Source organism: Mobula hypostoma, chromosome X1, assembly GCF_963921235.1.
Source record: "Mobula hypostoma chromosome X1, sMobHyp1.1, whole genome shotgun sequence".
Classification (NCBI taxonomy): domain Eukaryota; kingdom Metazoa; phylum Chordata; class Chondrichthyes; order Myliobatiformes; family Myliobatidae; genus Mobula; species Mobula hypostoma.
In genome coordinates this window covers 61,641,957-61,657,877 of record NC_086128.1, presented here as the reverse complement: position 1 = coordinate 61,657,877, position 15,921 = coordinate 61,641,957, and the positions used below count along the sequence as shown (strand labels likewise).

The 15,921-nt window shown below is 43.1% G+C and overlaps 1 protein-coding gene across 6 annotated transcripts in view; it reads left to right on the top strand.

The window, feature by feature from the left end:
- LOC134340437 (tax1-binding protein 1 homolog) overlaps window positions 1–15,921 on the top strand; it is a 150,874-nt gene that overhangs the window by 34,413 nt on the left and 100,540 nt on the right. For 5 of the 6 annotated variants that reach the window (XM_063037673.1, XM_063037674.1, XM_063037675.1 and 2 more), the window contains exons 6-8: window positions 4,583–4,741; window positions 13,331–13,480; window positions 15,422–15,570. In XM_063037673.1, coding sequence (XP_062893743.1) covers window positions 4,583–4,741; window positions 13,331–13,480; window positions 15,422–15,570 — 458 coding nt within the window. The remainder of the gene's footprint in view (window positions 1–4,582; window positions 4,742–13,330; window positions 13,481–15,421; window positions 15,571–15,921) is intronic. The other variant, XM_063037672.1, reaches the window with a different exon arrangement.

The window sequence follows — 15,921 nt, the reverse complement described above, 5'->3', positions numbered from 1 at the left end:
TTGCCGGGACATAGAGCACAGAAATCTACAGCACATTACAGGCCCTTCGGCCCACAATGTTGTACCGACCATGTAACCTGCTTAGAATTTCCCTACCACATAGACCTCTATTTTTCTAAGCTCCATGTACCTATCTAAGAGGCTTTTAAAAGACCCTATTATATCTGCCTCCACCAACTTCGCTGGCAGTGCATTCTACATACCCACCACTGTCTGTGTGAAAAACTTACCTCTCACATCCCCCTTGTACCTAATTCCAAGCACCTTAAAACTGCGTCCCCTCGTGCTAGCCATTTCAGCCCTGGGAAAAAGCCTCTGACTATCCACACGATCAATGCCTCTCATCACCTTGTACACCTCTATCAGGTCACCTCTCATCCTCTGTTGCTCCAAGGAGAAAAGGCCAAGTTCACTCAACCTATTCTCATAAGGCCCCCTCTTCAATCTAGGCAACATCCTTGTAAATCTCCTCTGCACTCTCTCTGTAGTATCCACACCCTTCCTGTAGTGAGGTGACCAGAACTGAACACAGTACTCCAAGTGGGGTCTGACCAAGGTCTTGTATAGCTGTAACGTTACCTCACGGCTCTTGAACTCAATCCATGGTTGATGAATGCCAACACACCATCTTAACAACACTGTCAACCTGTGGAGCAGCTTTAGGGTGTCCGATGGACAAAGACCCCAAGATCTCTCAGATGCTCTACACCAGGGGTCCCCAACCTTTTTTGCACCGCGGACCAGTTTAATATTGACAATATTCTTGCGGGCTGGCCAACCGGGTGGGGGGGGGTGTTCAAGTAGGGTTAAACTGACCTCAACATGTCTCTTACAGTTAGAGTTGCCAACTTTCTCACTCCCAAATAAGGGACAAAAGTAGCAGTCAAATCCCGGGACACACTACCCCAGGAAAGACTACCATGACCATGAAGCCTTGTGTGGGCACCTGTGTGCGCATGTCATGTGCGTACGTGCCAATTTTTTTTTCTCCCACCAATCAGTTTTGCCTTCATCTTCCCGACTACACTGTACATATATTATTTCTACTTTGTATACGCTGTGTGTTTATCATATCATTCCTGCTTTTACTATATGTCAGTGTTATTTCTTTTTGGTTTCATGTGTTATTTGGTATGATTTGTTAGGTGGGTCCGGGAACATTCAAAAATTTTTCCCATATAAATTAATGGTAATTGCTTCTTCGCTTCACGCTATTTCAGCACGAAAGCTTTTATAGGAACGCTCTACCTTAGCGGGGGAAATGGGGGACAAACCAATTTAGCCCAATATGCGGGATGTCCCAGCAAATATGGGACAGTTGTCAACTGGGATTTGATAGAGGTATGTAAAATTACAAGGGGTATTGATAGGGTAAATGCAAGCAGGCATTTTCCACTGAGGTTGGGAGGGACTACAACCAGAGGTCGTGGTTAAGGGTGAAAGGTGAAATATTTAAGGGGAACGTGAGGGGAAGAGTCTTCACTCAGAGAGTGGTGAGGATGTTTTTCTATAGTGCGGGCCAGGAATACTCTAGGATCAGAGGGCACAGACAGAATAGAAGGACGTCCATTTAGAACAGGGATGAGGAGGAATTTCTTTAGCCAGAAGGTGGTATATCTGTGGAATTCATTGCCACGTGCAGCTGTGGAGGCCAAGTCATTGGGTGTTCACAGGAGCAAGAACAGCTGGTTGATCGGCGTCTTAGCCACAACCAGGGCAATATGGCTTGTCTTCTGCCAAGCAAACACTGGGGGGGGGGGGGGGCAGCACCGATTCCAGCTCGACGCCACGCTGCACCGCCTCAGACACTGCATACGGACTCTGACGGCCTCCCTCCTCGTGGGCTGTAAACAGGCTCGAGGCCTGGTTCTTGCTACGACCAAGGCCACACAGTTTTCCCCCCACAAGCAGCTTGCTGACAGGTTCTTAACGTCCTGCAGGGTCTTGCGATGGTAAAAAGAGGGGCGAAAAGAAAACAATGCGCTTAAAAAGGACAATAACACCTCCGGTTGACCTCGTAGAAACTGCTTCGGTCGAGCGTGCCGCCATCTTGCTGGAAGATGGCATGCAAAACAAAGTTTTTCACTGTAACTTTGCAATAAAACAATAAAAAAAAGGACAGTGAGAACAGCTGAGGGGATCATAGGGGTCTCCCGATCGTCCATCGGAGACATGTATCAGGAGCGCTGCGTACACGGGGCCCTTAGTGTTGTCATGGATCCATCCAGCATTCTCTTTGACTTTCTACCTTCAGGCAGGAGACTGCGATGTATAAAAACAAGAACGGTCAGGATGAGAAACAATTTCTTCCCTCAGGGCATTAGGCTTCTGAACTCCCTGCTGCATCGTATTCGAAGTGTCACCGGTTAATCTGTTCGGTAGCTGTCAATATTTAATATGAATGCACTTTAGTTTGTTATGTATGTGTGATTCATCTGCAGATTTTTATCCTTGCCTTCGTGTGTCATACGTGTGTTCTGTGTGCTACCGTGCTTTACACTCCGGTCCGGAGAAATGTTGTCTCATTTCTATATACGTTATATACATCTGTATAGTCAAATGGCTTGGCTTGCACACACAAAATGCTGGAGGAACTCGGCAGGCCAGGCAGCGTCTCTGCAAAAGAAGTACAGTCGACGTTTTGGGCCGAGATCCTTCAGCAGGACTGGAGGAAAAGAAAGCTGAGGAATAGATTTAAAAGGTGTGAGGAGGGGAGGGAGAATCACCAGGCGATAGGTGTAACTTGGAGGGGGAGGGATGAGTTAAAGAGCTGGGAAGTTGATTGGTGAAAGAGACAGAAGGCCATGGAAGGGGAGGAAAAAGGGTTTCAGCCCGAAATGTCAACTGTACTTTTTTCTTAACCATTGATGCTGCCTGACCTGCTGAGTTCCTCCAGCATTGTGTGTTGCTCGGATTTCCAGCATTTGCAGACGACCTCTTGTTTATAGACTTGACTTCAACAGCAGTTTTCACGGAGACAGGTGGCTGTGCGGAACACTCTGCTGGTAGAGACAGGCACGTTAGGGATGTTTAATAAACTCTTGGATACGCACATGGGCGATAGGAAAATGGAGGGAAGGGTTAGATCGCGCTCAAACCAGATATTAAGGTCAGCACTGCATCGTGGGCCGAAAGGCCTGTAGTGTGCTGTGATTTTCTGCATTCTATTGACTTGAGAGCCAAGATGACACGCACCCCTCATACAAACTCTTCTCCCTCCTGCCATCTGGCAAAAGGCACTGAAGCATTCGGGCTCTCACGACCAGACTATGTAACAGTTTCTTCCCCCAAGCCATCAGACTCCTCAATACCCAGAGCCTGGACTGAAACCAACCTACTGCCCTCTACTGTGCCTATTGTCTTGTTTATTATTTATTGTAGTGTCTGCACTGTTTTGTGCACTTTATGCAGTGCATGTGGAGTAAAAATCTTTGTTACGTCTCTGTTCAAATATGCAATGTGCAAATTATAGTAAATTGTAATAAGTATTATGTATAGTAGGATGGTTAATATAACATAGAAATACAGTTGTATCAGCGTGAGTTAATCAGTCTGATGGCCTGGTGGAAGAAGCCGTCCCGGAGCCTGTTAGTCCTGGCTTTTATGCTGCGGTACCATATCCCGGATGGTAGCAGCTGGAACAGTTTGTGGTTGGGGTGACTCAGGTCCCCAGTGATCCTTCAGGCCCTTTTTACACACCTGTCTCTGTAAATGTCCTGAATAGTGGGAAGTTCACAGCTACAGATGTGCTGGGCTGTCTGCACCACTCTCTGCAGAGTCCTGCGATTGAGGGAGGTACAGTTCCCGTACCAGGCAGTGATGCAGCCAGTCAGGATGTTCTCAGTTGTGTCCCTGTAGAAAGTCCTTAGGATTTGGGGCCCACACCAAACTTCCTCAACTGTCTGAGGTGAAAGAGGCGCTGTTGTGTCTTTTTCACCACACACCCTGTATGTACAGACCATGTGTGATCCTCAGTGATGTGTATACCGAGGAACTTAAAGCTGTTCACCCTCTCAACCCAGATCCATTGATGTCAATAGGGGTTAGCCTGTCTCCATTCCTCCTGTAGTCCACAACCAGCTCCTTTGTATTTGCGACATTGAGGGAGAGGTTGTTTTCTCAACACCACTGTGTCAGGGTGATGACTTCCTCTCTGTCGGCTGCCTCATTATTTATGAATTGGGCAGGGATGGGGGGAGTTAGCAGAGCGTCTGTCTATTTAAAGGGTAACAATGTACAGTCTAGTTGTTTTGGGTAGCTCAGACGAACACTTGTTTAGCTAGACGCCCGATTCAGTGTATCGCTATTCACTTCTCAAATCAATACCTAACATACCCATTTTTTAAAAACCTGTGTCTCCTGTTTCACTCATTGGCTGCTCAGGTCTTGCTGTCCCACGTTATATCCACTTACCTAAGTGCAGAACAGAAGAGCAGTGAAGTTACTGGGTACTTTAGACGTGGGACATAACAACGGGGCGGGGCGGGGGGGGGAGTTCTGTGTCAGACAGCGAGCTGCTGTTGAAGCTGTGTGTTTTAACAGGCGTCTGACGCGTTGTCTCCTATTTCCCTCCGGCACACAGGAAAAACTGGAAGAAACGGAGAGGGAGAAAGATGAATTGAGGGAGAACAATCAGATGCTGACCACGGAAAACACGGAGTTGAGGGGAAAGATCAAAGAGCTGGAAACGCAGGCGGTGAGAGAGAGGGAGGAGAATTCTGCAGCACTGAAGGTGAATCAGGTGGGTTGAGACTGCTGGGTGTGTTGTCGGTACCCCTGGCGACTGACCCCGTCTGAATTTCTCTCTCGAGTATCTTCCCTGTTAATCTCGTTCAGTTGACTTCAAGTAACGAAAATTTTCCGACCTATGCACGCACAGCGGCCCCTTTATTAGGTACACCTGTACGCCTGCTCGTTATCACAGGTATCTAATCAGCCAATCGTGTGGCAGCAGTTCAGTGCATCAAAGCATGCAGACATGGTCAAGAGGTTCAGTTGATGTCCCCTGCCCCACCTGCTTTTCCTTTCTCCAGCCCTTCGACTTTTCCACCCATCATCTCCCAGCTTCTTACTTCAACACCCACCTCCCCACCTGGAATCATCTATCACCTTCTAGCTTATCCTCCTCCTCTCTCCCCCCCAACCTTCTTATTCTGGCATCTTTCCAGTCCAGGTGTAGGGTCTCAACCCGAAACTTTGACCGTTTATTAATTTCCATAGATGTGGGCCTGTGGCCAAGTGGTTAGGGCATTCGACTAGCGATCTGTAGGTCGTGAGTTCGAGCCCCAGCCGAGGCGGCATGTTGTGTCCTTGAGCAAGGCACTTAACCACACATTGCTCTGCGATGACACCGGTGCCAAGCTGTATCGGCCCAAGTGCCCTTCCCTTGGACAACATCGGTGTCGTGGAGAAGGGAGACTTGCAGCATGGGCAACTGCCGGTCTTCCATACATCCTTGCCCAGGCCTGCGCCCTGGAGAGTGAAAACTTGGCAGGCATTGATCCATGGTCTCACAAGACTAGCGGGTGCCTTCTTAGATGCTGCCTGACCTGCCGAGTTCCTCCAGCATTTTGTGTGTTGTTCTGCATTTCCAGCGTCTGCAGAATCTCTTGTGTGTTTAGGAGGTTCAGTTGTTGTTGGACCAAACATCAGAATGGGGGGTGATCACGGTGATTTTTGGATTGATTGTTGGTGCCAGACGGGGTGGTTTGAGTATCTCAGAAACTGCGGATGTCCTGGGGATTTTCGCGCACAACAGTCTCTGGAGTTTACAGAGAACGGTGTGGCAAAACAAGAAGGAAAAACATCCAGTGAGCAGCAGTTCTGTGGGTGAAAGCGACTTTTTAAATGAGAGAGAGGAGAATGGCCAGACTGGGATCAAGCTGACGGGAAGGTGACAGTAACTCAAATAGCCACACATTACAACAGTGGTGTGCAGGTGAACGCACAACACCTTGAACGTTGAAGTGGGATGGGCTACAACCGCAGCAGTAGACCATGAACATACTCTTGAGTGACCAATATATCAGGTGCAGGAGGTACCTAATGAAGTGGCCACTTTAAAGTGCAGGCTTAACCAGTCTCCACCCACCATGGAGGAGAGGCGAGTTAATGTTAGAGTTTGAATCTCCTCTCGAGCCATTCTGACGAGCGAGGTACAAACCCCCAGAACACAAATCTTCGTGCGTTTTTGCGTCATATTTCAGATATTTAGCCTGACAGTCTGATAGAACACTCTGTCACGTACCCCGTGACGGGAATAAAGAACCTAGAGTCCAGTATTGCTATTAACTAATAATAATAATATTTTATTAGTAACTACGCAATACAGTAATACAAATGTAGATAAATCAAACAGGTTAGCAATGATTTTATATTTTTATATATATGTCAGTAAGTGTGGAAATATATGTGAAAACCAAGCTTCTTCCAGTCTAGGGGTAAAAAGATAGTCTTAGGGATGATGAGTTAAGTTCAGTTCAGTTCGTGGTATTAAGTTGAGTAGCGATAGAGAGAGATTTGAGTCTTCAGGTGACCTGACGCTGTCGATCTTCCCGTTGTCCTCTGAAATCCTTTAAAAGTCACCGACTGTGGAGACTTCCGGTAGAGCTCATGGAGTGAAGTCGTGTTCTTGACTCGCTCCATTACCTCTGAGTTTTTTTCCTATGATCAGCTACATTTAAGCTAACCATTAAGGCATCGATTTTTATAATACTTTGAAACAAATTGTGCTTTTTGATATTCGGATGCTTTTACGGTCTGCTATGTCTAAGAACGGGAAAAATGGGAAAGACAGCAAACCTCCGGTTAGATCGAAAGGTACTGATCTTCCTCCGACTGAACCACCGGTGACTTTGAAAGCTATATCGGATCTAGTTCAAAGGGAAATTTCAACCTCTATTACGGAGCTGATTCGTGCGGAAATTTCAATTAATCTTCAGAAAATTGCCGATGCAATCGATAAAATGCAAACATCTATCACTGAACATCAGTCTGCTATACTTAATCTTCAAAAATCCACGCAGCAAAATGAAGTCAAGATGGGGAAAATTGAAGAAACAATTACTGTAATGAAGAAAAAAAACTGGACTTTCTGACTTTTAAAAACTCTAACTTAGAATCCAGAATGCGACGGCAGAATATTCGAATTATTGGTGTTCGTGAAGCTGCTGAATCTGACAACCCTATAAAGTTTTTTTCTCGACTTTTAAAAGATGCATTTTCCACCATATTTCCTGACCAACCACCATTATTGGATCAGGCTGACAGAGTTCCATCATATTCGTCTAAGTCAGATAAACCTCAGCATGTTATTTTACGATTTCATTACTTTCAAGACAAGGAGAAATTGCTTCGATTCGCTCGATCTAAAGGTTACATTGATTTTTTTGGATCTTCATTTCCGATTCGTGGAAGACTTCAGTAAACAGATTCTGGATCAACGGGTTCATTACAGATCTGTGATGTCGGAACTCTACAAGATGGATTTAAAACCAGTGCTGCTTTACCCAGCGCGTTTAAAGATTCACACGCTTGATGGGGCTCCCCGTTTTTTTGATTCTTCATCGGATGCCCAGAGTTACCTGGATCAACTTTCACCTTCAACATCTTCATCGTAACTTTTAATTATCTCCGTTTGATCGGAGGCTGTTAATCTGTTGGGTTTAATTTTTTTTTTGCTTTATATGGGCAGAAAAGTTTATTTTTGGTTAATTAATATAGTTGCCAAACTTTTTTTCAACTGCGTCATTCCTTTCTTTTTCCCTGGGGATTCTGGGTGGTTATTCCCTCAACATCATTTCACGTATTTCCTTTGAGGCCTTAAACTTCATAGTTTTCAAATGTACTTTGTTGTCTTTTTTTTTTGTTTAATCATAGGGTCTGTTGTTCATTACGATTTTCTTTATATTTACTGGCTTTTTCTTTGTATTATATCGTGTTTGTCTTAATGGGTCTACTTTTTTTTATTCCTTTACTGTTTTATAACTTTAGCTGATCTTTTTTATATTTACACTTTTTTAGTGAGCGTCTATTGGAAGTCATGGGGGTAGTCTTAGTGCTTGCTTCTTTCTGGCTGGTCTGTTTTAGATTTAGATTTGGGGTCATGAGGTGGGGGGTGGTGGGAGGGGCTTCACTTTTTAGTTTTTTTCTTCTTGGGCTACTTACATTACCGAAGCATTGGTTGCGTTCTCCTTCCCGTTATCTCTTGTTTGTTCTGTTCCCTTTCCGGGTTCGTGGGTCGAACTTATTGACAATCCTTTTTTTTTGCGGGTTGACTTTAGGGTTTATGGAGTCTATTATTAATTTTGTCTCTTGGAATACTAACGGTCTTAATCATCCAATTAAAAGGAAAAAAGTTTTTAAAGTATTCCGGAGACTTAAAGCACATGTTCTATTTTTACAAGAGACCCATGTGCGGAGGGGGGGACAGACTACGTTTTTTTAAATTTTGGAAGGCTTAACAGTTCCATTCGAACTCTAACGCTAAGATTCGAGGTGTCTCTATTTTTATAGACCCCTCAGTTACTTTTGTACAACATGATATTATTTCTGATCCGAATGGTAGATTTCTATTGGTTAGTGGTCTACTCTTTAATTAAAAGGTAGTTTTGGGTAACATTTATGCTCCCGATATGGACTGTCCGGAATTTTATAAATCACTTTTTAATCTGTTCCCGAATTTGAATGAGTTTTCACTAATCTGGGGCGGAGATCTTAATACCTGTTTATCTCCAGTTTTGGACCGTTCGGCTCCTTTACGGATCTTACCCAATAAATCTGCAACTTTGATTAACTCATTCCTCTCTGATTCTGGGTCGACGGACATTTTGCGTTTTTTGCATCCTCAGGAAAAAGATTTTGCTTTTTTTCACATGTTCACCATTCCTATTCAAGAATTGATTTTTTTTATTGACTCTCGTCTTATTTCTTCAGTGGTTAAATGTGATTATGACTCTATAACCATTTCAGATCATGCTCCACTTAAGCTTTCTATTAAAATTCAGGCCAATACACAAAATAATAGACAACGGTGTTTTAATTCGCTGTTGCTTCAGGACTCGGATCTTGTTAACTTTATGAATGAACAGATTGATTTCTTTTTTACAATCAACTATACAGAAGATATTTCTATGAACATCCTTTGGGATACTTTTAAAGCTTATATTCGTGGTCATATCATCTCGTACTCTGCTGCTTTGAGGAAGAAGTTGAAGCAGGAGGAGCTGGTAATTGTGGACAAGATTAAGGAAATTGATAAGAAATATGTTACAGCTCCCTCTGAGGAGTTGTATGAACAAAGAACTGAACTTCAAATGGAACAGTTTATTACTTTCGTCCTCTGTTGCAAATCAATTAATGAAAACAAGAAGTGAATTTTATATACATAGTGACAAAGTTGGTAAACTGTTGGCTAATCAGCTGAAGACTAATTATACTAAATTTCAAATTAATCAGATTTATAATCAAAATGATCAACTGATACTTGATCATGCTGAGATTAATCAAGCCTTTTTTGATTTTTATTCCTCCTTATATCAATCAGAGTCTTTACGAGACTCTAAATATATGAATGACTTTTTAGATAACCTAGATTTCCCTAAGATCTCACAGGATATATCTTCTATGCTAGATACTCCCATTACCACTGATGAGATTGAGAATGTTATTTTTTCTATGAACCTGGGGAAAGCTCCTGGCCCTGATGGGTTCACCGCAGAATTTTATAAATTTTTTGCACCTTCATTAATCCCTTGGTTTTTCAGGGTTCTGGAGGCTTCATTAAAACTTGGTAAACTTCCTGAATCTTTCAATAGAGCGTCAATTTCTTTAATATTAAAGAAGGATAAAGATCCTGCTCAATGTGCATCTTATAGACCAATATCTTTATTAAATGTTGATTCTAAAATTTTTTTCTAAATTATTAGCAAACAGATTGGAAAAAGCACTTTCTTATATTATTTTGGAAGACCAAACGGGTTTTATTAAAGGTCGTTACTCTTTCTATAACATTCGCACACTGTTAAATATTGTTTACACTCATTCACAAAATGTTCCTGAGTGCCTTATTTCTTTAGGTGCTGAAAAAGCCTTTGACAGAGTAGAATGGCCTTACTTATTTAAGGTGCTTGAAATGTTTAATTTTAGCTCGAAATTTATATCCTGGATTAAATTGTTATATCATTCTCCTATGGCCTCAGTTCGTACTAACTCTTTAAGTTCACCCTTTTTCCCTCTTTCTTGAAGTATTAGACAAGGTTGTCCTCTTAGTCCTTTATTATTTGATATTGCATTAGAACCTCTTGCATTTGCCGTTCGAGAATCTCCAAATATTATTGGGATAACTCGGGACTTAAAGTCCCATAAAATATCACTCTATGCTGATGACTTACTTTTATGTATTTCTAATCCTCAAAAATCTATCCCTGCTGCTTTAGATTTATTAGCACAATTTAGTCTCTTTTCCGGTTACAAGTTAAATCTCAGTAAGAGTGAACTTTTCCCGATTAATAAGCAACTTCCCTTGTATCATAACCTTCTGTTTAAATTGATTAATAATTATTTTTCATATCTTGGGATTAAAATTACTTGTAAACATGAAGATCTATTTAAGACTAATTTTTTACCCTTAATTGATCATATTACTCAACTTTCGTTTAAATGGTCTCCACTTTATTTAACTTTGATTGGTCGTATTAATGCTGTTAAGATGTTTATTCTGCCAAAATTTTCATATATATTTCAGGCATTACCGATTTTTGTTCCAAAATCTTTTTTTGATAAAGTTGACTCTAAAATTTCTTCATTTATTTGGCAAAATAAAAACCCGAGACTGGGTAGAATACATCTACAGAAAGCTAAGAGAGATGGAGGTTTAGCATTACCTAACCTAGATTCTATTATTGGGCAATTAATATTTGACACATGAAATTTTGGTTACTTGATCAAGATGCACTATCCATTCCTAAATGGGTAGTATTGGAATTACAATCTGTTCGAGGTTATGCACTTGGCTCTATTTTAGGTTCTTCTCTTCCTTTTGATTTGAAACACCACAAACAGGTCTGTAACCCGATAGTTAAATATACCTTACGTATTTGGTTTCAATTCAGAAAATTTGGGCTAGCGATCCCTATTTTAGGTAACATTTTTTCCTCCCTATTTCACGGATCGTGCTTTTCAAATTTGGACGACTAAGGGTATTTCACGGTTTTTGGATTTATTTTTAGATGGTTCCCTTATGTCTTTTGAACAATTATCTAATAAATATAGCTTACCAAGAATACATTTTTTTAGCTATCTCCAGGTTAGAAATTTCCTAAGTACTATACTCTCTTCCTTTCCAATGCTCCCTCCTACATATATTTTAGATACTATAATTAACCTTAATCCATGTCAGAAAGGTGCAATGGTTATTATTTATAATATTATTATGAAACTTAGGAAAGCTCCATTTGATAAGATTAGGTCAGATTGGGAACAAGAATTGGGTTCTATTATTTCCGTGGATGACTGGGGGCAGATTTTACAACTAGTCAATACTTCCTCTATCTGTGCTAAACATTCCCTAATTCAATTTAAAGTTGTCCATAGAGCACATATGTCCAAAGATAAATTAGCTCGTTTCTATTCTCATATTAATCCTTTTTGTGATAGATGTCAGGGGGAGATGGCCTCTTTAACTCATATGTTTTGGTCCTGTCCTACTCTGGAAACTTTTTGGAGAGACATTTTTAATATTATCTCAAAGGTATTGAATATAGATATCTCTCCCCATCCTATTACTGCTATCTTTGGATTACCTAAAATTTCCAGTAATTTTTCTCCTTCAGCCTGTAGAATGATTGAATTTCTTACTTTAATGGCGAAAAGATGTATTTCACAACATTGGAAAGAGACTAATGCTCCAACTACGTTTTTTTGGTTTTCCCAGATGATGATATGCTTAAATTTGGAGAAAATTAGAAGTAATCTTTATGATTCTTCAGTTACATTCGAACAGACCTGGAGATCTTTTATTCAACATTTTCATTTAGTGTAATTTTTTTTTCTCTCGGTCTATATTTATATTCCCTTCTTGTTTTTTTTAACTTTTTAATGGAGGTTGGGTTTGAGGACGTGATTTTAAGTTCTTTAACTCTACTTGTTTCCTAGTTACCCATTGCTTTGCTTTGCTTTTAGTTTAGTTGCACGGTGGGTTTTTTTGGGGGATTTTTGTTTTTTTTTCTTTCTTTATTGATATATATAAAAATTAGTATACTATTATACTACCTTGTTATTTTATGTTTAAATTGCACTATTTGTATTAATTTTTTTTCTGTATTAATATTTCTTGTAATCTAACAGTGTATTAGTGCCTATATGGTTTACCTTCTGTGTACTTATTCAATAAAAAGATTTAAAAAGAAAAGTCACCGACTGTGACCACAACAAAGGGGACCGGTTTTCTCTGGTGGAGCTATCACCCAGGCAAGGGTAGACACATGGACAACTCCCCACCGGTCACTGCCTTTTCCTTTCACTGCAAGAGCCGCTGATCGATCTGCCTGATCGATCCTCCAAAAATCCACTTTTCTGAGGGCACATCAAAGCTCATTCAGTGTCCCAAAACATGTGCCTGAGGTCTATATCATCTGAACAACAGGAATTCTGCAGATGCTGGAAATTCAAGCAACATACATCAAAGTTGCTGGTGAACGCAGCAGGCCAGGCAGCATCTATAGGAAGAGGCGCAGTCGACGAAGGGTCTCGGCCTGAAACGTCGACTGCGCCTCTTCCTATAGATGCTGCCTGGCCTGCTGCGTTCACCAGCAACTTTGATGTATGTTGCTTCTATATCATCTGACCTATTTTATCTTCCCGTGCTGTGCACCAGCTATCTCTCAAATAACTCCGCCCATCTCTGTCTGTGTAAGACTGCAAGCAGGCGATGTCCTTGAAGAAAGTATAAACTGTGAGCTGTCGCTGTCTTCATCTACCTCTGTCTCTGTCTCTGTCACAGCTCACTGTCAACATTTGGGGGGGGGCACGGTGGCGCAGTGGTCAGCACGGCGCTTTACAGTACAGGCGACACGGGTTCAATTCCCACCGCTGTCTGTAAGGATTGGTACGTTCTCCCCGTGACCGCGTGGGTTTCCTCCGGGTGCTCCGGTTTCCGCCCACAGTCCAAAGAAGTAGTGGTTGGGGAGGTGAATTGGTCATTGTAAATTGTCCCCGTAATTAGGCTCGGGTTAAATCGGGTTGCTAGGTGCCACAGCTCAAAGGCACTGTTCCATAATGTGTCTCTTGTCGCCTGCTCCTCCCCGTGCCCTTTGTTACTCGTGCACCACAGAAAGCGGTGTTGGAACTCGAGGAACAAGTACGGGAACAGAAGCTGAAGTCTGAGTTGGAACTGAAGGCCCGGAGTGAGAAGGAGGAACAGCTCAGAACGATCCTGACTGAGAAGGAGGTGGCTTGTTTAAATGTGCAGGCGGAAAAGCAGGTGAGGTTCGGAACACTCACTAACCCGACCCCCCCCCCCCCCACCGCGACTTTTATCAGTTCCCGTCAGGGTCACCTTATGTATGGACGCTCCCGTGCCCAGCGTCACTTTATGGGCACACAATCAATCTGTGTATATGTGACGGAGAGCTCTCGGCAAACACACCCCTTGCACGCGCGAACACACAAACGTTGTCCTGGCGTTCCACTGCCTTTGTGCTGAGTGTTCCCACTTCGGTATCATCCCCGGTATATTCTCATACTGGCTCCTAAACCGAACCAATGTACTCGTGTGGGCTTTATGGTGACTTTCCCGCCAACAGGGCAGAGTGTCCCTTTTCTCCGGGGATGTGTAAATACATATATGTTTGTCTACTTAGTAAGTGGAGTGATATCTCTTTATTTTGTCACGTGATTGTAACTAGGTTGTTGGGTGTATCATTTTTGTAATTTTTGTGTAGTCTTAAGTTAAATTTGTTAGCAATTAAAGATGGTATGTCCTAGTATTCCTTATATTCCGTCTGGGTAGCCTCCAACCTGATGGCATGAACATCGACTTCTCTAGCTTCCGCTAAGGCCCCACCTCCCCCTCATACCCCATCTGTTACTTATTTTTATGCACACATTCTTTCTCTCACTCTCCTTTTTCTCCCTCTGTCCCTCTGAATATACCTCTTGCCCATCCTCTGGATCTCCCCCCCTCCTTGTTTTTCTTCCCGGACCTCCTGTCCCATGATCCTCTCATATCCCCTTTTGCCTATCACCTGTCCAGCTCTTGGCTCCATCCCTCCCCCTCCTGTCTTCTCCTATCATTTTGGATCTCCCCCTCCCCCTCCAACTTTCAAATCTCTTACTATCTCTTCCTTCAGTTAGTCCTGACGAAGGGTCTCGGCCTGAAACGTTGACTGTACCTCTTCCTAGAGATGCTGCCTGGCCTGCTGCGTTCACCAGCAACTTTGATGTGTGTTGGTATGTCCTAGTGTTATTTTTTTAAAAAAGGAACTTTGCCCTCAGTATGGGGGGGGGGAGAGAGAAAGAGTCTGTCCCCCCCTCTTCTCCCCCCCCCCCGATTCAGGTAGATATTTCTTTGTTTTTTTTTCACCATTTTCACCATTTTCCCCAAGTTTCGTTTTTGACACACCAAGTAGACACCCTTTCACTAAGTGACGATAGCCATTTTCCCTTTGGTCACAACCCAGGTCTCCAGCAGTGTGAAGTGAGAAAGCTGTGAGGTGATTGGTGGAAGAGCTAAAGGGGCTGAAGGAGGAACGTGACAGGAGAGGGGAGTGGACCAGTGGAGAAAGGGAAGGGTGAGGAACCCGGAGGGAGGTGATGGGCAGGTGAGGGATAACCAGAAAGGTGAATAAGAAAAGCAGGAAAGGGTTGGGGCGGGGGGTGGGGGGGGGGGAAGAGAAATTACCAGAAGGTAGGGAAATCGATGTTCATGCCATCAGGTTGGAGATGATCAAATTCTTATTCTGGCTTCTTCCCCCTTCCTTTTCTTGTCCTGGTGAAGGGTCTCGGCCTGCAACATCGACTGGCTAGTCCCCTCTACAAGTGCTGACTGACGTGCTGCGTTCCTCCAGCATTCTGTGTGTTGTTTTCAGATAGATAGAGAGATACTTCATTGGTTCCAGAGGAAATTGGTGTCACAGTAGCATTACAAGTGCACAGATATACTGATATTAGAAGTAAGAAAGAATAAAAAAAAAGTGAGTTTAAAAATAAGTTGCACAAGATTTGCAAATCAAAGATGACAAGATTTGCAGGTTCATACTGCGAAGGTGGTGGTGGAAGAATTACTGTAATATTACACGGTAATGGGTGCACATTCACACTGTGCAGATAACCATATTGCACAAAGTTTTGCAGAGTAACTCTGGGTTTTCAGCATCTGCAGAATCCCCAGTGCTCATCAGATCTGCTTCCTCGTCTTCTGCAGGACCTGCTGGCCCAGGTGGAGTCAGCCCAGGCCTCGCTGGAGCAGCTGAAACAGAAGAACGAGAAGGACAGGGACAAGCTGAGACAGCTTCAGCAAGAGAACGAGAGGGTCAGGGCGGAGAATGGCGCCAAGGAGGACGAGCTGGCAAGGTAGGGGGCTGCCTGCCTTTTGTTCTGGCACCCGGCAACCCGAGCAGCCGATGAACGTAGGGAAGCGTCTGGTGTGATGTAGGGAAGCCTTCGGTGTGACAGGCAGCTTGCTTTCTCATGGGTTGAATGGTAAACTCTTGGCTGGGATATTTGGAGGCTGCAGTGTTGCTATCTGTGGCCTTGGAACAGGGAAAATCCAAGCAAAGGCCCCCACTCTGCCTTGGGGGGGCGGTGCCTCTGAAATTTGTACTCTGGTCCCTTGGGTAAACTCCACTTGTAATTTCTATCATGCTCTCGAAACTTGTCAATAATCTCCAAGACCCAGGCTTCAGTAACTCCTTGTGCATCCAG